The sequence below is a fragment of the Triticum dicoccoides genome, chromosome 4B (assembly GCF_002162155.2).
Source record: "Triticum dicoccoides isolate Atlit2015 ecotype Zavitan chromosome 4B, WEW_v2.0, whole genome shotgun sequence".
Taxonomy (NCBI): domain Eukaryota; kingdom Viridiplantae; phylum Streptophyta; class Magnoliopsida; order Poales; family Poaceae; genus Triticum; species Triticum dicoccoides.
The window spans coordinates 121,269,457-121,291,179 of NC_041387.1; the positions used below are offsets into that span (position 1 = coordinate 121,269,457).

Genomic DNA, 21,723 nt, shown 5'->3' on the forward strand with positions numbered 1-21,723 from the left:
GGAGGAGGCGCGGGAGAGGGGACGGGTGGGTGAGGAAGGAGAAGGCTAGGGCGTGGGGGAGGTGCGGGGAGGAGAGATCGGAGGGGGATGGGTCGGGGAGGAGGAGGTGCGCGGAGAGGAGAGGGTGCTCCGGGGAGGAGGTTGACGTGGGGGGCGGACTGTGGTCGCCGCCGGCGAGCAGCCGTGGCGGCGGCGGCGTCATCGCGGGAAGCCGGAGGATGAAAAGAGGTTAGCGCTCGATGATGGATAGATGGGTCCTTTTTTTTGAGCATTTTTTGTTAGGTTTCCTATACACGTATGAACGGACCTAAATTTCTTAGTGGGCTGGGCTCCAGTACGGCCCGCAAAGAAGACTTGCACATTCCAGTCCAGCTCTTAAAATGGACGGTTCTAAAAAAAACTCTTGAAATGGAGAGGCAAGTTTTGCTCCAAGAAAAAGAAAAAAAACAGCACTAGAAAAAGGGAACCCTCAAAATCAAAATCAAAAGGAAAAAAGAAAAATGAAGACGCAACATTAATTAGCTTCCTAGTTTTAGTCTGCGATCATCTTGACCTTAATTAGCTTCCTAGTTAGGGGATGTCAAAATCGGGATATCGGAGATGCTATGTTCAGATATGAGTAGCTGCAACTCACTTCGTTCTTCAGTACTGGAGCCTACTGAATGTTCTATGTTATCTGCATTTAGGCCCCGTTCGGATGTTGTCCAACTTCTCCAAATAGCCAGCTTCCGCTCCTCTTACGAAATCCTACTTCTCGTACAAAACCTGGCTCACGAGAAACCGTTCGGGAGGCCAGCTTCCACTTCCAGTTGGTTAGTTGGGCTGATAGCCCAATAAACTTGCTTTAGGCCCGTTCAAAGGAAAGGCAGGCCAGGTTTCGATGGAATAGCAATGTGTATCGAGGAGAAAGAACAAGTCGAGCGAACCGGTACGCTGCCCCCTGGTCACTTGGCGGTGGCATATCGTGTAATAATCCCCAGCTCCTTTGATTTTTGAGAGCGGGGCTCGACCAGCTTCTCTTTTTTGCACTACGAGGGGACTTCACTCCACGAAGCAGTCTTCTCGGAGCCGTGGCGTTCGGGCTGGCTCCAGCGCGGAGCCGAGGAAGCTAGGAGCAGGACAACATCCGAACGGGGCCTTAGTCTAGCATGTTTTGTTATTTCCTCCCAGCCTTTCAGGTTTAGCTACAGTCATCAGCGATGCATTCTCTTAGTTGTTGATAGATTCTGTCCTGAAGTATGTTCTTCCCCTTGGAGTGTTGTTCTGGTTATAGGTATGAGTCTGTGTGGCCACTTTTTACACATCTACTAGAACATCAAGGCGCGCGTTGCGGCGCCCGCTCATCAAAACGACAATATAAATATTTATTAAAGAAATGAAGGTATAATTATCAATCAAGATTTGAATTGAGCGCCTCAATTTGTAGATGGACTGCTATATATTCTGAATACCAGGGTAGAAATATATAATTTTGAATACCAGGGTAAAAATATATAATTTTGAACTACCCGCGTGGAGATTTTACAAATCTTTTCCAAACCCGTAAAGTAGAATATAGATACGGAAAATATTTAAATGATCGACTATGGGTGAAAAATTAAGAGCTGTGGCGTGAAGTAGACTAATGACATAAAATACTGGATTTAACATTTGAACTCCAGTATAGAGAATCTACAATTCTAAGTGTAACTACACAGATAGATCTGTGTCCCGCTATGGTAGTGGGCATAATATTGAACTTAAACTGCGCATTGGTGGCCATGCAAATGTATGAAATCCATGGCACATTTCAAGTGCTCAATTTAACATCACATATTCCAGATTGAAGAAATGATATTTTTCTTAGGGAAAGAAGAAATGACTCGCTGTGTAGATCATAGTGTCCGTTGTTTGCATCAATGTATGTTAATTTCTTCCATCAAGCAGCTGAAATCATTATGTGTAGAAGAACAATTGTTAGCATAAGGAAAATAATGGAACCGAGGGTTGTCTGTTACCGTGCAAGACTTGGCTTGTGATTTATGCACGGATGCCCGAAGTTGTATTTTACCTCATTGTTCATCTTCACAAATGCTATTGCTGCTTCATTTCAGAAGAGAACTCTGAAGAATTTCTTTGGGTTTCCTAATCCCGAATTTCTTCCATCAAGCAGCTGAAATCATTATGTGTAGAAAAACAATTGTTAGCATAAGGAAAATAATGGAACCGAGGGTTGTCTATTACCGTGCAAGACTTGGCTTGTGATTTATGCACGGATGCCCGAAGTTGTATTTTACCTCATCGTTCATCTTCACAAATGCTACTGCTGCTTCATTTTCAGAAGAGAACTCTGAAGAATTTCTTTGGGTTTCCTAATCCCGTTATGGCATATTATCAGTCAAGCGACAAATCTCTAATATGCAGAAACCATCGGTCCTTCCTAACATTTAGATTAGTTAAGTTAAAATTAGCTAGGTACACAAACTGTGATTTCAGAGTAGGGATATCACATCTTAAACTAAACAGGCAGTTTGGCTCCTAGCATCAAACAAATTGACCGGAAACTGAATCATATGTGTGTACAAAATAACCTCATGTACTAAATCTTACGACTAATGAAAAATTTGGAGCATGGGTAGAAAGCAACAGTCAGATTTAGCAGCTTTTCGATTGGAATCAGTGGCATATGGGGTAGCGGCTTTTCTTCCCCAATTCAATTCAGCACCAACAGCAAACCCTAAAAATAATCCCCAAATCAGTAAAGAATCAACAACAAGACATGACATGTAGGAGATTGAAACCAAGTTGGAAGAGGGCAAAACAATCCATTCGCTCGTAAACGAGCGCTCACATGCACCATTGTAGTAACAGATTCTAATGCCGCCGCCGTCCTGTTGCAATTGCTCGCGTTTTGCCTGAGTTTTTGTGTGTGTGGGTGTGCGGGCGCTCGCGCAGAGCAGTAGGGTGAGCCGGCGGCCTGGCGCACCCGCCGCTGGTGGCCGAGTGCGTGCCGCTGACCTAGGAGGAAAGGATCAATAATCCTAGACATACAGGGCTTTACGGGGTTGTTACGGCGACGTAGTTTGTGATTCGTCAATAATCTCTCCGCCCCCCCGATTTCAGGTGGGGGGCAATCCCTCGACTAATGGCATCTCTCCAAATCATCTCCTCCGTAATCTTTTGTAAAAAAAGCTCGTACGTGTAGCATTGCTGGGAAAGGATCGGAACGAAGACGAGCTCAAAGAAGAAATAAATCTGGGCTAGTATGAAGGCCCAGTTAACAGTTTATTGGTCCAGTTGATGAGAGAGCGCCCAGCTCATCCTCCGGAGCAGCGGCCCGGGCACGTTGGGCCGGCGATGAGGCATGGGGCAACAGAAAAAAGGATCGTGATGGGTGTGGTGGGACGATCAACCAATCCGGTGCGTTCGTATGTGCGATCCGATGGTTGGCCACGTCAAATCGCTGTGGATGGTCGTAACTCGCTCTGTTATACTGTTTTGTAATATGAATTAATACATGGCTTCAGTTTGCACTATCTTTGGCATGCATTCATCCACATTCTCATGCACAACATTGAGCCCCTCGGTCCGTCGTGGTTCATTTCGGTAGGGGAGATGTTAATTACTACTCCCTCCGCAACAAATATAAAAGCGTTTAGATCACTTTACCTCTGATTCATAATAGGTTTCGTAGTTTTAGACTAACCGTAGTTCAAAACTGCGACACTTATTTTGGGTCGGAGGGTGTAATTTTTATGAAGATCCTTAACTGCAATGTGCGTGGGTTGGGGGATTTGGACAAGTGCTCGCTTGTTAGACAAACTACTGCTTCCTGTCATTCGGATATCCTCTGTTTTCAGGAGAAAAATTGTCATCAGTTTCAATGCTTAAAGTGAGTGAGTTTGACTCTATACCTTGGAACTTCCTTATGGATCTGCTGAAACACCTCCGCCTTTCGGACAGATTTCGTGACTGAGTTTCAGCTTTGCTCTCTACCGCCACTTCAAGGGTGTTGATCAATGGAGTTTTGGGTGATTCGCTGAAGCATGGATGTGGCCTTCGCCAGGGGGGCCGATTTCTCCTCTTCTCTTCGTCCTGGCTATCGATCCGCTCCACCACCTCCTCTGCAAGGCCACGGCCCAAGGGCACCTGCACCCTCTGTGTGGTAGATCTTCACCCGTTCGGGCCTCACTCTATGCCGACGATGCCGTCATCTTTGTGAAGCCCATTAAGGAAGACGTCCAATTCCTTGCTGCTACCCTGGCCTCTTTTAGAGAGGTGTCTGGCCTCGTCACAAATTGTGCCAAAAGTCTGGTTGCTCCCATCCGATGTGACAACATCAACCTTGACGATGTTCTTCATGATTTTCCGGCGGTGCGCACCTCGTTCCTGATGTGCTACCTTGGACTTTCGTTATCCGTCAAGCGCCTCAAGCGAATCCACTTCCAGTACCTTGAAGATAAAATTGTGGGCAACCTCCCTCCCTGGCAGGGAAGACATGTGGCCTCTGATGGCCGTGTGGTTCTTGTTAAGGCCGTCCTAACTGACATTGTTATCTACCATCTCATGCCTCTCGACATCCCGGTGGAGGTCCTCAAGAAAATTGACAATATTCGCCGTGCATATCTTTGGGCGGGCTCAGACAAGGTGTCTGGAGGAAAATGCAAGGTTAACTGGGAGCTCGTCTGTAAGCCCAAGGATAAGGGTGGGCTTGGAGTGCTTAACTTGGATAAGTTCGCCAACGCTCTGCGGCTCCGATGGCTATGGTTTGAATGGACTGACAAGAGCAAGCCCTAGATTGGCATGGGGACGCCATGCACGGAGGATGATCGCCACTTCTTTGCGGCTGCCACTACGGTCCTTGTTGGTAACGGACGAACGGCGCAATTCTGGAACTTGTCGTGGCTCAATGGCTTGCGACCCCGTGACATCACGCCGTACCTCTTTGACCTTTCTCGCAAGAAGAACTCATCGGTGCAGCAAGCCATGACCAACAACCTGTGGATCACTAATATTGATGGCACCAATGGTCTGACCCTCGCGCATATCGAGCAGTTTGCTGACCTTTGGGAAAAATTATCAATGGTGGCCCTTGAGGAAGATGTGGAAGACTCGATTATTTGGAAGTTCACTAAGGATGGGATTTATTCTGCTTCATCGGCATACAAGGCACAATTTGAAGGTCTCATATCCTCTGATCTTGTCAAGTCCGTGTGGAGGGTCTGGGCTCCCCCGAGGTGCAAATTTTTTGCTTGGCTCGTTCTTCAAAACAGAATCTGGACATCAGACTGCTTAATCCGTCATGGATGGCCCAACTGCGGCTTGTGCCCTCTTTGTAAGCAAGCACAGGAGTCCGCTGCTCACCTACTCTTCCAATGCCGCTTCACATTGCGCATTTGAAACGACATTCTTCCATGGCTTGGAATGCACCACATCTCTACTACATGGACGACGAGCGCTTCGGTCAAAGAATGGTGGAACAACAACCTTCGGATTCGTCTCGGCTCTCCCAAAGCCCTTGCCTCATTGATGATGCTCATCTCTTGGAAGGTTTGGTCCAAAAGAAACGCTAGATTCTTCCGCAACGTGGCAGTTCCATCGGTGGTCATCATCAACAAGATCAAGCACGAGGCGTCGCTTTGGGCTTTGGCGGGTGCCAAGCACTTGAGTATTTGTAATGTCGCGAGAGTAATTTTCCTTCGGCTGCCGCTTGCGGCTTCTATCTAAAACCTTCTCCCTTAATTAATGAAATGGAAAGTCTTTTGCCTCGTTTCAGAAAAGCGAAAACGTGAGTGAGTTTCTTACTGATCGGCTACGTTCTTTCACCTTCATGCCCGATGAAGGTACTGCTGGGGGTATTTTGCTCGCCTGGGATCAGTGAGATGTGGACTGCCAAATTGTCAGCAAGCATAAGTTTCACGTCATTGCTAAGTTCAGTTCTAGCACCAGCAACATGTATGTCCTTCATGCTTACCACCGTTTATGCGCCTTGCGATGAAATTGGCAGAGTTGATTTCTTCTCTATCTTGAATCAGGTGGCTGCTACCATCTTCTGGTCCATGTGTGTTGTTGGGTAATTTTAACATGTACAGGTTTGATTATGAGAAATTCAATGGACGGCTTAACTGGCATCTCAGCTTTTACCGATTGGATCGAAGCTAAGTGCACCTCCAACGCCCGACCCTCAAACCACCCGCAACCATCTAGACCACAAGGTCCAGACGTGTTTTTCCATCCAGCGCGGTCCTGCATCAGCTCATAGACCGGTTCGGACGCGCTTTTTCCCGCAAACTGGAGAACGGGGGGAGGGGGTGGCATCCGCGTCTGACTAAGCTGGCTCACCCAAAACCCTTCACCCTCATCCGCGTGTTATCCCGCTCGACATCAGCTGTCCACATTCATGTTGTTGTTAGAGCGGCCGCTCCACATTGATGCCGACCTAGAGCGAACACGGCCTCTCACTGCCGGCATTGAAACAGCTCGTCGGCCGAGAGAGCATCGCCCGCTGCACGTCTGGCTGAACATGTCTCCTTGCCGCATGCAACCGGCTATATACTACATGTCTACCTCCATTAAACCCACGCGTGTGACGAGATCCATTCACGAGCCGGCCAACACTAAACCTAACGCCAGTTGGCTTCTCACGTCCGCCTGCTATCTAAAAGAGGCCAGACGCCGGGAAAGAACCGCACCACACCTTTGCTCCCCATTTCATTCTTGCACCATATTGTCCACACTCTTCATGGCATCAAGCGAGCAGAAAGATGGGTTCTCCGGCATAAAAGCTGGCTAGGTGGCCCGTCGAGCCCGCCGAATACGAGACAGGCAACTCACTACTCCACCTCCCTCGTCGCTCCAGGTCGTCAGAACCATGGGAAAGGCAGTAGGCTGGCACGCGGAGGAGCAAGTGGCTACTCCAAGCCAGCGCATGGTTGAGCAACTCGCCGCTCCAAGCCAGCTCGCGGAGGAGTGGTGAGTTGCTTCAGGCCAGCACGCGGTGGTGCACGGCGACACGGCCATTATGGCTGTCGTGGACGAGGTAGTGTCTGTACCGCTCCTCCCACACATTCCTCCGTCAATGTGCACAGAACCGCGCCCTCCCGGCGGAGAAAGAAGACGGCTTCGCGGAGATTAGCGAGGGCGGCCAGCACGTCCTCGGCCGCCACCGACAATGAGGAAAAGTAAGTTATGGGAGACCGACGCCGCTTGGGTCCCACAAAGGCCGTCACCGCCGCCTGGCCGACGTGCACAGTCGGTGTCTTGCCTGCTTCACGGGGCACCATCATCCCTCGCCCCAAAAACCAACTCTGATTCATGCTTCACGGAAGCGGAGGCCACCCTTATCCTCTAGCTAAAGCATATCCCTCCGGTGCCACTCCGATGAGCAGCGCACCCGGACATAGGGAAGATACATGGGAAGCGGAGGCTACTCTTGCCCTTTTCACTGAAGCAAGTATCTCCGGGGTTCACGACAGTCTGATGAGCGGGCTGTCGTACATGGGGAAGACAATGGAGATCCACCGTGACCGGACATAAACTAGTTTACGTAGCCATGTCATAGGAATGGAGAGCCGCCGCGGCCGGCTGTAAACTAGTTTTATCTTAGTCGGTATTGTTTTTAGTTAAAATATGTCTGAAATATAAATGTACTTGTTCGGTTTGTATGAATGTCATCCGGTTTGCATGAAGTTCATTCGGTTTGTTGAAACAGTGTTTGAAATGTATGCGGATAGCGTTGGATAGCCGGATAGCATTGGATCGGTCATTCTCAATCTGCGGAAGGATGCGGGAGGAAATTTGTGAGTAAGTGTTAGAGATGCCCTAGGGGTCTAAATGATATTGAAATTTAACAATTGTTGCAAATATGCCCTAGAGGCAATAATAAAATGATTATTATTATTTTTTCTTTGTTCATGATAATGTCTATTATTCATGCTATAATTGTGTTATCCGGAAATCGTAATACATGTGTGAATACATAGACCACAACATGTCCCTAGTGAGCCTCTAGTTGACTAGCTCGTTGATCAACAGATAGTCATGGTTTCCTGACTATGGACATTGGATGTCATTGATAACGGGATCACATCATTAGGAGAATGATGTGATGGACAAGACCCAATCCTAAGCATAGCACAAGATCGTGTAGTTCGTTTGCTAGAGCTTTTCTAATGTCAAGTATCATTTCCTTAGACCATGAGATCGTGTAACTCCCGGATACCGTAGGAGTGCTTTGGGTGTACCAAACGTCACAACGTAACTGGGTGGCTATAAAGGTATACTATAGGTTCCCTGAAAGTGTCTGTTGGGTTGACATGGATCGAGATTGGGATTTGTCACTCCGTATGACGGAGAGGTATCTCTGGGCCCACTCGGTAATGCATCATCATAATGAGCTCAATGTGACCAAGTAGTTGGTCACGGGATCATGCATTACGGTACGAGTAAAGTGACTTGCCGGTAACGATATTGAACGAGGTATTGGGATACCAACGATTGAATCTCGGGCAAGTAACAAGATTGAACGAGGTATTAGACAAAGGGAATTGTATACGGGATTACTTGAATCCTCGACATCGTGGTTCATTCGATGAGATCATCGTGGAACATGTGGGAGCCAACATGGGTATCCAGATCCCGATGTTGGTTATTGGCCGGAGAGATGTCTCGGTCATGTCTGCATGATTCCCGAACCCGTAGGGTCTACACACTTAAGGTTTGGTGACGCTAGGGTTGTAGAGATATTAGCATGCGGTAACCCGAAAGTTGTTCGGAGTCCCGAATGAGATCCCGAACGTCACGAGGAGTTCCGGAATGGTCCGGAGGTAAAGATTTGTATATAGGAAGTCCAGTTTCGGCCACCAGGAAAGTTTCGGGGGTCATCGGTATTGTACCGGGACCACCGGAAGGGTCCCGGGGGCACAACGGGTGGGGCCACCTATCTCGGAGGGCCCCATGGGCTGAAGTGGGAAGGGAACCAGCCCCTGGTGGGCTGTGTTGGGGAACGTAGCAGAAATTCAAAATTTTCCTACGAATCACCAAGATCTATCTATGGAGAGACCAGCAACGAGTAGAAAGGAGGAGAGTCTACATACCCTTGTAGATCGCTAAGCGGAAGCGTTCAAGTGAACGGGGTTGATGGAGTCGTACTCGTCGTGATTCAGATCACCGATGATCAAGTGCTGAACGGACGGCACCTCCGCGTTCAACACACGTACAGCCCGGTGACGTCTCCCACGCCTTGATCCAGCAAGGAGAGAGGGAGAGGTTGAGGAAGACTCCATCCAGCAGCAGCACAACGGCGTGGTGGTGATGGAGGAGCGTGGCAATCCTGCAGGGCTTCGCCAAGCACCTACGGGAGAGGAGGAGGTGTCACGGGAGGGAGGGAGGCGCCAAGGGCTCAGGTGTGGATGCCCTCCCTCCCCTCTACTATATATAGGGGCAGGGGAGAGGGGGAAGGCGCAGCCTTGCCCCCTACTCCAAGAAAGGGGTGCGGCCAAGAGGGGGGGAGGAGTCCATCCTCCCCAAGGCACCTCGGAGGTGCCTTCCCCCTCGAGGACTCTTCCCTCTAGGGTTCCCTAGGCGCATGGGCCTCTTGGGGCTGGTGCCCTTGGCCCATGTAGGCCAAGGCGCACCCCCTACAGCCCATGTGGCCCCCCGGGGCAGGTGGCCCCACCCGGTGGGCCCCCGGGACCCTTCCGGTGGTCCCGGTACAATACCGATGACCCCGAAACTTGTCCCGATGGCCGAAACAGGACTTCCTATATATAAATCTTTACCTCCGGACCATTCCGGAACTCCTCGTGACGTCCGGGATCTCATCCGGGACTCCGAACAACATTCGGTTACCACATACAAGCTTCCTTTATAACCCTAGCATCATCGAACCTTAAGTGTGTAGACCCTACGGGTTTGGGAGACATGTAGACATGACCGAGACGTTCTCCGGTCAATAACCAACAGCGGGATCTGGATACCCATGATGGCTCCCACATGTTCCACGATGATCTCATCGGATGAACCACGATGTCAAGGACTTAATCAATCCCGTATTCAATTCCCTTTGTCTATCGGTATGTTACTTGCCCGAGATTCGATCGTCGGTATACCGATACCTTGTTCAATCTCGTTACCGGCAAGTCACTTTACTCGTTCCGTAACACATCATCCCGTGATCAACTCCTTGGTCACATTGCGCATATGATGATGTCCTACCGAGTGGGCCCAGAGATACCTCTCCGTTTACACGGAGTGACAAATCCCAGTCTCGATCCGCATAAAACAATAGATACTTTCGGAGATACCTGTAGTGTACCTTTATAGTCACCCAGTTACGTTGTGACGTTTGATACACCCAAGGCACTCCTACGGTATCCAGGAGTTACACGATCTCATGGTCAAAGGAAGAGATACTTGACATTGGCAAAGCTCTAGCAAACGAACTACACGATCTTTGTGCTATGCTTAGGATTGGGTCTTGTCCATCACATCATTCTCCCAATGATGTGATCCCGTTATCAACGACATCCAATGTCCATAGCCAGGAAACCATGACTATCTGTTGATCACAACGAGCTAGTCAACTAGAGGCTCACTAGGGACATATTGTGGTCTATGTATTCACACGTGTATTACGATTTCCGGATAATACAGTTATAGCATTAATAAAAGACAATTATCATGAACAAGGAAATATAATAATAATACTTTTATTATTGCCTCTAGGGCATATTTCCAACAGTCTCCCACTTGCACTAGAGTCAATAATCTAGTTCACATCGCCATGTGATTAACACTCACAGGTCACATCGCCATGTGATTAACACTCACAGGTCACATCGCCATGTGACTAATACCCAAGAGTTTACTAGAGTCAGTAGTCTAGTTCACATCACTATGTGATTAACACTCAATGAGTTTTATGTTTGATCATGTTGCTTGTGAGAGAGGTTTTAGTCAACGGGTCTGAACCTTTCAGATCTGTGTGTGCTTTACAAATCTCTATGTCATCTCCTAGATGCAGCTACCACGCTCTATTTGGAGCTATTCCAAACAACTGTTCTACTTGGAGCTATTCTAAATTATTGCTCCATTATATGTATCCGGTCTCTCTACTCAGAGCTATCCGGATAGGTGTCAAGCTTGCATCGTCGTAACCTTTACGACGAACTCTTTTACCACCTCCATAATCGAGAAAATTCCTTAGTCCACTAGTTACTAAGGATAACTTTGACTGCTGTCCTGTGAGCCATTCTTGGATCACTCTTGTACCCCTTGACTGACTCATGGCAAGGCACACTTCAGGTGCGGTACACAGCATAGCATACTGAGGAGCCTACGTCTTAAGCATAGGGGACGACCTTCGTCCTTTCTCTCTATTCTGCCGTGGTCGAGCTTTAAGTCTTAACTTCGTACCTTACAACTCAGGCAAGAACTCCTTCTTTGACTGGTCCATCTTGAACACCTTCAAGATCATGTCAAGGTATGTGCTCATTTGAAAGTACCATTAAGCGTTTTGATCTATCCTTATAGATCTTGATGCTCAATGTTCAAGTAGCTTAATCCAGGCTTTCCATTGAAAAACACTTTCAAAATAACCCTATATGCTTTCCAGAAATTCTACGTCATTTCTGATCAACAATATGTCAACAACATATACTCATTAGAAATTCTATAGTGCTCCCACTCACTTCTTTGGAAATACAAGTTTCTCATAAACTTTGTATAAATCCAAAATCTTTGATCATCTCATCAAAGCGTACATTCCAACTCCGAGATGCTTTACTCCAGTCCTTAGAAGGATCGCTGGAGCTAGCATACCTTTTAGCATCCTTAGGATCGACAAAACTTTTCTGATTGTATTGCATACAACCTTTCCTTACGAAAACTAGTAAGGAAACTTGTCTTGACATCCATCTGCCAGATTTCATAAATGCAGCTAATGCTAACATGATTCCGACGGACTTTAAGTATCGCTACGAGTGAGAAAATCTCATCGTAGTCAACTCCTTGAACTTGTGAAAAACTTTTCGCCACAAGTCGAGCTTCATGGACGGTGACATTACCATCCACGTCCGTCTTCTTCTTAAAGATCCATTTATCTTAATGGCTTGCCGATCATCGGGCAAGTCCACCAAAGTCCATGGATCCGTTCTCGGATTTTATGGCCTCAAGCCATTTATCGGAATCCGGGCCCACCATCGCTTCTCCATAGCTCGTAGGTTCATTGTTGTCTAGCAACATGACCTTCAAGACAGGATCACCTTACCACCCCGAAGTAGTACGTGTCCTTGTCTTCCTACGAGGTTTGGTAGTGACTTGATCCGAAGTTTCATGATCAATATCATAAGCTTCCACTTCAATTGGTGTAGGTGCCACAGGAACAACTTCCTGTGCCCTGCCACACACTAGTTGAAGAGACGGTTCAATAACCTCATCAAGTATCCACCATCCTCCCACTCAACTCTTTCGAGAGAAACCTTTCCTCGAGAAAGGACCCGATTCAAGAAACAATCCATATTGCTTTCGGATCTGAATTAGGAGGTATACCCAACTGTTTTGGGTGTCCTATGAAGATGCATTTTATCCGCTTTGGGTTCGAGCTTAATCCTGAAACTTTTTCGCATAAGCGTCGCAGCCCCAAACCTTTAAGAAACGACAACTTAGGTTTCTCTAAACCATAATTCACACGGTGTCATCTCATCGGAATTACGTGGTGCCCTATTTAAAGTGAATGTGGTTGTCTCTAATGCCTAACCCATGGACGATAGTGGTAATTCGATAAGAGGCATCATGGAACGCACCATATCCAATAGGGTGCAACTATGATGTTCGGACACACCATCACATTATGGTGTTCCAGGCGGTATTAATTGCGAAACAATTTCCACAATGTCTTAATTGTGTGCCAAAACTCGTAACTCAGATATTCATCTCTATGATCATATCATAGACATTTTATCCTCTTGTCACAATGATCTGCTACTTCACTCTGAAATTACTTGAACCATTCAATAATTCAGACTTGTGTTTCATCAAGTAAATATACTCAACATTTACTCGAATCATCTGTGAAGTAAGAACATAATGATATTCACTGCATGCCTCAGCACTCATTCGACTGCACACATCAAAATGTGTTACTTCCAACAAGTTGCTATCTTGTTCCATCTTACTGAAAATGAGGCTTTTCAGTCATCTTGCCCATGTGGTATGATTTGCATATCTCAAGTGATTCAAAATCAAGTGAGTCCGAACGATCCATTTGCATGGAGTTTCTTCATGCATATACACAAATAGACATGGTTCGCATGTCTCAAACTTTTCAAAAACGAGTGAGTCCAAAGATCCATCAACATGGAGCTTCTTCATGCGTTTTATACCTTTATGACTTACATGGCAGTGCCACAAGTAAGTGGTACTATCATTACTATCTTATATCTTTTGGCATGAAAATGTGTATCACTACGACCGAGATTCAATAAACCATTCCTTTAGGTGCAAGACCATTGAAGGTATTATTCAAAAATAGAGTAACCATTATTCTCCTTAAATGAATAACCGTATTGCGATAGACATAATCCAATCATGTCTATGCTCAACGCAACACCAATCTCGGTGGTAGAGGGAGCGTGCGATGCTTGATCATATCAACCTTGGAAACACTTCCAACATATATCGTCAGCTCACCTTTAGCTAGTCTCCGTTTATTCCGTAGCTTTTATTTCGAGTTACTAACACTTAGCAACCGAACCGGTATCCAATACCCTGGTGCTACTAGGAGTACTAGTAAAGTACACATTAACATAATGTATATCCAATATACTTCTATCGACCTTGTCAGCCTTCTCATCCACCAAGTATCTAGGGTAATGCTGCTCCAGTGGTTGTTCCCCTTATTACAGAAGCACTTAGTCTCGGGTTTGGGTTCAACCTTGGGTTTCCTCACTAGAGCAGCAGCTGAATTGCCGTTTCATGAAGTATCCCTTTGTTCCCTTGCCCTTCTTGAAACTAGTGGTTTCACCAACCATCAACAATTGATGCTCCTTCTTGATTTCTACTTTCGCGGTGTCAAACAACGCGAATACCTCAAGGATCATCATATCTATCCCTGATATGTTATAGTTCATCACGAAGCTCTAGCAGCTTGGTGGCAATGACTTTGGAGAAACATCACTATCTCATTTGGAAGATCAACTCCCACTCGATTCAAGTGATTGTTGCACTCAGACAATCTGAGCACAAGCTCAACAATTGAGCTTCTCTCCTTAGTTTGCAGGCTAAGAAAATCGTCGGAGGTCTTATACCTCTTGACGTGGGCACGAGCCTGAAATCCCAATTTCAGCCCTCGAAACATCTCATATGTTCCGCGACGTTTCGAAAACGTCTTTGGTGCCTCTACTTAAACCATTTAACTGAACTATCACGTAGTTATCAAAACGTGTATGTCCGATGTTCGCAACATCCACAAACGACGTTTGGGGTTCAGCACACTAAGCAGTGCATTAAGGACATAAGCGTTCTAGTGTCCGCATAATCGCTACTGTCAACTTTCAACTATATTTTCTCTAGGAACATAACTAAAACAGTAGAACTAAAGCGCGAGCTACGACATAATTTGCAAAAAGGTCTTTTGACTATGTTCAAGATAATTAAGTTCATCTTATGAACTCCCACTCAGATAGACATCCCTCTAGTCATCTAAGTGATTACATGATCCGAGTCAACTAGGCCGTGTCCGATCATCACGTGAGACGGACTAGTTAACGTCGGTGAACATCTTCATGTTGATCGTATCTACTATACGACTCATGCTCGACCTTTCGGTCTCCGTGTTCCGAGGCCATGTCTGCACATGCTAGGCTCGTCGAGTTAACCCTAAGTGTTTTCGCTGTGTAAAACTGTCTTACACCCGTTGTATGTGAACGTAAGAATCCATCACACCCGATCATCACGTGGTACTTAGAAGCGACGAACTGTAGCAACGGTGCACAGTTAGGGGAGAACACTTCTTGAAATTTTGTAAGGGATCATCTTATTTACTACCGTCGTCCTAAGTAAACAAGATGCATAAACATAATAAACATCACATGCAATTATATAGTTGTGACATGATATGGCCAATATCATATAGCTCCATTGATCTCCATCTTCGGGGCTCCATGATCATCTTGTCACCGGCATGACACCATGATCTCCATCATCATGATCTCCATCATCGTGTCTTCATGAAGTTGTCACGCCAACGACTACTTCTACTTCTATGGCTAACGCGTTTAGCAATAAAGTAAAGTAAGTTACATGGCGTTCTTCAATGACACGCAGGTCATACAAAAAATAAAGACAACTCCTATGGCTCCTGCCGGTTGTCATACTCATCGACATGCAAGTCGTGAATCCTATTACAAGAACATGATCAATCTCATACATCACATATCATTCATCACATTCTTCTGGCCATATCACATCACAAAGCATACCCTGCAAAAACAAGTTAGACGTACTCTAATTGTTGTTTGCATGTTTTACGTGGCTGCTATGGGTTTCTAGCAAGAACGTTTCTTACCTACGCAATACCACAACGTGATATGCCAATTGCTATTTACCCTTCATAAGGACCCTTTTCATCGAATCCGTTCCGACTAAAGTGGGAGAGACTGGCACCCGCTAGCCACCTTATGCACCAAGTGCATGTCAATCGGTGGAACCTGTCTCACGTAAGAGTACGTGTAAGGTCGGTCCGGGCCGCTTCATCCCACAATACCGTCGAAACAAGATTGGACTAGTAACGGTAAGCATATTGAACAACATCAACGCCCACAACTACTTTGTGTTGTACTCGTGCAAAGAATCTACGCAATAGACCTAGCTCATGATGCCACTGTTGGGGAACGTAGCAGAAATTCAAAATTTTCCTACGAATCACCAAGATCTATCTATGGAGAGACCAGCAACGAGTAGAAAGGAGGAGAGTCTACATACCCTTGTAGATCGCTAAGCGGAAGCGTTCAAGTGAACGGGGTTGATGGAGTCGTACTCGTCGTGATTCAGATCACCGATGATCAAGTGCTGAACGGACGGCACCTCCGCGTTCAACACACGTACAGCCCGGTGACGTCTCCCACGCCTTGATCCAGCAAGGAGAGAGGGAGAGGTTGAGGAAGACTCCATCCAGCAGCAGCACAACGGCGTGGTGGTGATGGAGGAGCGTGGCAATCCTGCAGGGCTTCGCCAAGCACCTACGGGAGAGGAGGAGGTGTCACGGGAGGGAGGGAGGCGCCAAGGGCTCAGGTGTGGATGCCCTCCCTCCCCTCTACTATATATAGGGGCAGGGGGGAGGGGGAAGGCGCAGCCTTGCCCCCTACTCCAAGAAAGGGGTGCGGCCAAGAGGGGGGGATGAGTCCATCCTCCCCAAGGCACCTCGGAGGTGCCTTCCCCCTCGAGGACTCTTCCCTCTAGGGTTCCCTAGGCGCATGGGCCTCTTGGGGCTGGTGCCCTTGGCCCATGTAGGCCAAGGAGCACCCCCTACAGCCCATGTGGCCCCCCGGGGCAGGTGGCCCCACCCGGTGGGCCCCCGGGACCCTTCCGGTGGTCCCGGTACAATACCGATGACCCCGAAACTTGTCCCGATGGCCGAAACAGGACTTCCTATATATAAATCTTTACCTCCGGACCATTCCGGAACTCCTCGTGACGTCCGGGATCTCATCCGGGACTCCGAACAACATTCGGTTACCACATACAAGCTTCCTTATAACCCTAGCGTCATCGAACCTTAAGTGTGTAGACCCTACGGGTTCGGGAGACATGCAGACATGACCGAGACGTTCTCCGGTCAATAACCAACAGCGGGATCTGGATACCCATGTTGGCTCCCACATGTTCCACGATGATCTCATCGGATGAACCACGATGTCAAGGACTCAATCGATCCCGTATACAATTCCCTTTGTCTAGCGGTATTTTACTTGCCCGAGATTCGATCGTTGGTATACCGATACCTTGTTCAATCTCGTTACCGGCAAGTCACTTTACTCGTTCCGTAACACATCATCCCGTGATCAACTCCTTGGTCACATTGCGCATATGATGATGTCCTACCGAGTGGGCCCAGAGATACCTCTCCGTTTACACGGAGTGACAAATCCCAGTCTCGATCCGCATAAAACAATAGATACTTTCGGAGATACCCGTAGTGCACCTTTATAGTCACCCAGTTATGTTGTGACGTTTGATACACCCAAAGCACTCCTACGGTATCCAGGAGTTACACGATCTCATGGTCAAAGGAAGAGATACTTGACATTGGCAAAGCTCTAGCAAACGAACTACACGATCTTTGTGCTATGCTTAGGATTGGGTCTTGTCCATCACATCATTCTCCTAATGATGTGATCCCGTTATCAACGACATCCAATGTCCATAGTCAGGAAACCATGACTATCCGTTGATCACAACGAGCTAGTCAACTAGAGGCACACTAGGGACATATTGTGGTCTATGTATTCATACGTGTATTACGATTTCCGGATAATACAGTTATAGCATGAATAAAAGACAATTATCATGAACAAGGAAATATAATAATAACACTTTTATTATTGCCTCTAGGTCATATTTCCAACACAATTATATAGTTGTGACATGATATGGCCAATATCATATAGCTCCATTGATCTTCATCTTCGGGGCTCCATGATCATCTTGTCACCGGCTTGACACCATGATCTCCATCATCGTGTCTTCATGAAGTTGTCACGCCAACGACTACTTCTACTTCTATGACTAACATTTAGCAATAAAGTAAAGTAGTTTACATGGCGTTATTCAATGACACGCAGGTCATACAAAAAATAAAGACAACTCCTATGGCTCCTGCCGGTTGTCATACTCATCGACATGCAAGTCGTGAATCCTATTACAAAGAACATGATCTCATACATCACAATTCATCATTCATCACAACTTCTGGCCATATCACATCACATGATCAATCGCTGCAAAAACAAGTTAGACGTCCTCTAATTGTTGTTGCATCTTTTACGTGGCTGCAATTGGGTTCTAGCAAGAACGTTTTCTTACCTACGAATAACCACAACGTGATTTTATCAACTTCTATTTACCCTTCATAAGGGCCCTTTTCATCGAATCCGCTCCAACTAAAGTGGGAGAGACAGACACCCGCCAGCCACCTTATGCAACTAGTGCATGTCAGTCGGTGGAACCGGTCTCACGTAAGCGTACGTGTAAGGTTGGTCCGGGCCGCTTCATCCCACAATACCGCCGAAGCAAGAAAAGACTAGTAGAGGCAAGTAAGATGACAAAATCCACGCCCACAACAAAATTGTGTTCTACTCGTGCAAAGAGAACTACGCATAGACCTAGCTCATGATGCCACTGTTGGGGAACGTTGCAGAAAATTAAAATTTTTCCTACGGTTTCACCAAGATCCATCTATGAGTTCATCTAAGCAACGAGTCAAGGGAGAGAGTTTTCATCTACATACCACTTGTAGATCACGAGCGGAAGCTAGCCAAGGGGATGGTGATGATGGAGTCGTACTCGAACGTGATTCGGATCACCGATGTCCAAGTGCTGAACGGACAGCACCTCCGCGTTCAACACACGTACGGGACGGGAGACGTCTCCTCCTTCTTGATCCAGCAAGGGGGAAGGAGAGGTTGAGGAAGATTGCTCCAACGGCAGCACGACGGCGTGGTGTAGTTGGTGCAGCAGTACTCCGACAGGGCTTCGCCAAGCATATACGGAGGAGGAGAGGTGTTGGGGAGGGGAGGGGCTGCGCCTTGGCTTTTGTTAAGCTCCCATGCACCTCCCCACTATATATAGGGGTGGAGGGGCTGGTTTCTTGCCCTCCAAGTCCATTGGGGCGTTGGCCAAGGTGGGAGGAAAGAAATCCCATCATTTCCTTCCCCACCGATTGTTATCCCCCCTTTTTAGGGATCTTGATCTTATCCCTTCGGGATATGATCTTATTCCTTCTAAGGGGGGATCTTGGTGCGCCTTGACCAGGGGTGTGGGGCCTTTCCCCCACTACTCACGTTCATGTGGGTCCCCCCATGCAGGTGGGCCCCACTCCGGAACCTTCTAGAACCTTCCCGGTACAATACCGAAAAATCCCGAACATTTTCCGGTGGCCAAAATAGGACTTCCCATATATAAATCTTTACCTCCGGACCATTCCGGAACTCCTCGTGACGTCCGGGATCTCATCCGGGACTCCGAACAACATTCAGTAACCACATACAAACTTCCTTTATAACCCTAGCGTCATCGAACCTTAAGTGTGTAGACCCTACGGGTTCGGGAGACATGTAGACATGACCGAGACGTTCTCCGGTCAATAACCAACAGCGGGATCTGGATACCCATGATGGCTCCCACATGTTCCACGATGATCTCATCAGATGAACCACGATGTCAAGGACTTAATCAATCCCGTATTCAATTCCCTTTGTCTATCGGTATGTTACTTGCCCGAGACTCGATCGTCGGTATCCAATACCTTGTTCAATCTCGTTACCGGCAAGTCACTTTACTCGTTCCGTAACACATCATCCCGTGATCAACTCCTTGGTCACATTGCGCATATGATGATGTCCTACCGAGTGGGCCCAGAGATACCTCTCCGTTTACACGGAGTGACAAATCCCAGTCTCGATCCGCATAAAACAATAGATACTTTCGGAGATACCTGTAGTGCACCTTTATAGTCACCCAGTTACGTTGTGACGTTTGATACACTCAAAGCACTCCTACGGTATCTAGGAGTTACACGATCTCATGGTCAAAGGAAGAGATACTTGACATTGGCAAAGCTCTAGCAAACGAACTACACGATCTTTGTGCTATGCTTAGGATTGGGTCTTGTCCATCACATCATTCTCCTAATGATGTGATCCCGTTATCAACGACATCCAATGTCCATAGCCAGGAAACCATGACTATCTGTTGATCACAACGAGCTAGTCAACTAGAGGCTCACTAGGGACATATTGTGGTCTATGTATTCACACGTGTATTACGATTTCCGAATAATACAGTTATAGCATGAATAAAAGACAATTATCATGAACAAGGAAATATAATAATAATACTTTTATTATTGCCTCTAGGGCATATTTCCAACAGGCTGGTGCACCCCCCTTGGGCCTCCCCCTGCCCCTAGGGTTGGAAACCCTGGGAGTGGGGGACGCCCCACCTGACTTGGGGGGCAAGTTCCCCCCTTTGGTCGCCCCCCCCCCTTGAGATTGGATCTCTAGGGGGCCGGCGCCCCCCCAGGGCCCCTATATAAAGAGGGGGGAGGGAGGGCTGCGCACCCATGCCCCTGCCGCCTCCCTCTCCCCCTGCAACACCTCTCCCTCTCGCTGAGCTTGGCGAAGCCCTGCCGAGATTCTCCGCTACTTCCACCACCACGCCGTCGTGCTGCTGGATCTCCATCAACCTCTCCTTCCCCCTTGCTGGATCAAGAAGGAGGAGACGTCTCTCCCAACCATACGTGTGTTGAACGCGGAGGTGCCGTCCGTTCGGCACTAGGATCTTTGGTGATTTGGATCACGACGAGTACGACTCCATCAACCCCGTTCTCTTGAACGCTTTCGCTTGCGATCAACAAGGGTATTTAGATGCGCTCCTCTCTCTCGTTGCTAGATGACTCCATAGATTGATCTTGGTGAAGCATAGAAAAAAATTTATTTTCTGCAACATTCCCCAACAGTGGCATCATGAGCTAGGTCTATGCGTAGTTTCTATGCACGAGTAGAACACAATTTTGTTGTGGGCGTAGGTGTTGTCAATTTACTTGCCACTACTAGTCTTATCTTGTTTCGGCGGCATCGTGGGATGAAGCGGCCCGGACCGACCTTACACGTACGTTTACGTGAGACAGGTTCCACCGACTGACATGCACTAGTTGCATAAGGTGGCTAGCGGGTGTGTGTCTCTCCCACTTTAGTCGGATCGGATTCGATGAAAAGGGTCCTTATGAAGGGTAAATAGAAATTGGCATATCATGTTGTGGTTTTGACGTAGGTAAGAAACGTTCTTGCTAGAACCCTATTGCAGCCACGTAAAAACATGCAACAACATTTAGAGGACGTCTTACTTGTTTTTGCAGCATATGCCTTGTGATGTGATATGGCCAAAAGGATGTGATGAATGATATATATGTGATGTATGAGATTGATCATGTTCTTGTAATAGGAATCACGACTTGCATGTCGATGAGTATAACAACCGGCAGGAGCCATAGGAGTTGTCTTAATTATTGTATGACATGCGTGTCATTGAATAAACACCATGTAATTACTTTACTTTATTGCTAAACCGTTAGTCATAGTAGTAGAAGTAATCGTTGGCGTGACAACTTCATGAAGACACGATGATGGAGATCATGGTGTCATGCCGATGACGATGATGATCATGGCGCCCCGAAGATGGAGATCAAAAGGAGCAAAATGATATTGGCCATATCATGTCACTATTTGATTGCATGTGATGTTTATCATGTTTTGCATCTTATTTGCTTAGAACGATGGTAGTAAATAAGATGATCCCTCATAATAATTTCAAGAAAGTGTTCCCCCTAACTGTGCGCCGTTGCGAAAGTTCGTTGTTTCGAAGCACCACATGATGATCGGGTGTGATAGATTCTAACTTTCACATACAACGGGTGTAAGACAGATTTACACATGCAAAAACACTTAGGTTGACTTGACGAGCCTAGCA

General features: G+C 47.1%; 1 protein-coding gene and 1 long non-coding RNA gene across 4 annotated transcripts in view; both read right to left on the minus strand.

Annotated features, from left to right (window-relative positions):
• The window catches only part of LOC119292574 (integrator complex subunit 3-like), a 2,452-nt gene extending 2,250 nt beyond the window's left edge, over nucleotides 1-202 (minus strand). Inside the window, exon 1 of the mRNA XM_037571370.1 lies at nucleotides 24-202. Coding sequence (XP_037427267.1) covers nucleotides 24-202 — 179 coding nt within the window. The remainder of the gene's footprint in view (nucleotides 1-23) is intronic.
• A 1,313-nt stretch (nucleotides 203-1,515) lies between these two features.
• On the minus strand, nucleotides 1,516-3,074 carry LOC119293453. 3 transcript variants are annotated; one of them, XR_005143062.1, is made up of 4 exons: nucleotides 2,831-3,074; nucleotides 2,277-2,716; nucleotides 2,051-2,152; nucleotides 1,516-1,926 (listed from the first exon to the last, which is right to left on the minus strand). It is a non-coding gene; the product is annotated as an uncharacterized LOC119293453 (long non-coding RNA). The 3 variants fall into 3 exon arrangements; XR_005143063.1 differs by having other exon boundaries at nucleotides 2,277-2,419; nucleotides 2,590-3,070; XR_005143061.1 differs by having other exon boundaries at nucleotides 2,277-3,066.
• Between the last annotated feature and the right edge of the window lie 18,649 nt (nucleotides 3,075-21,723).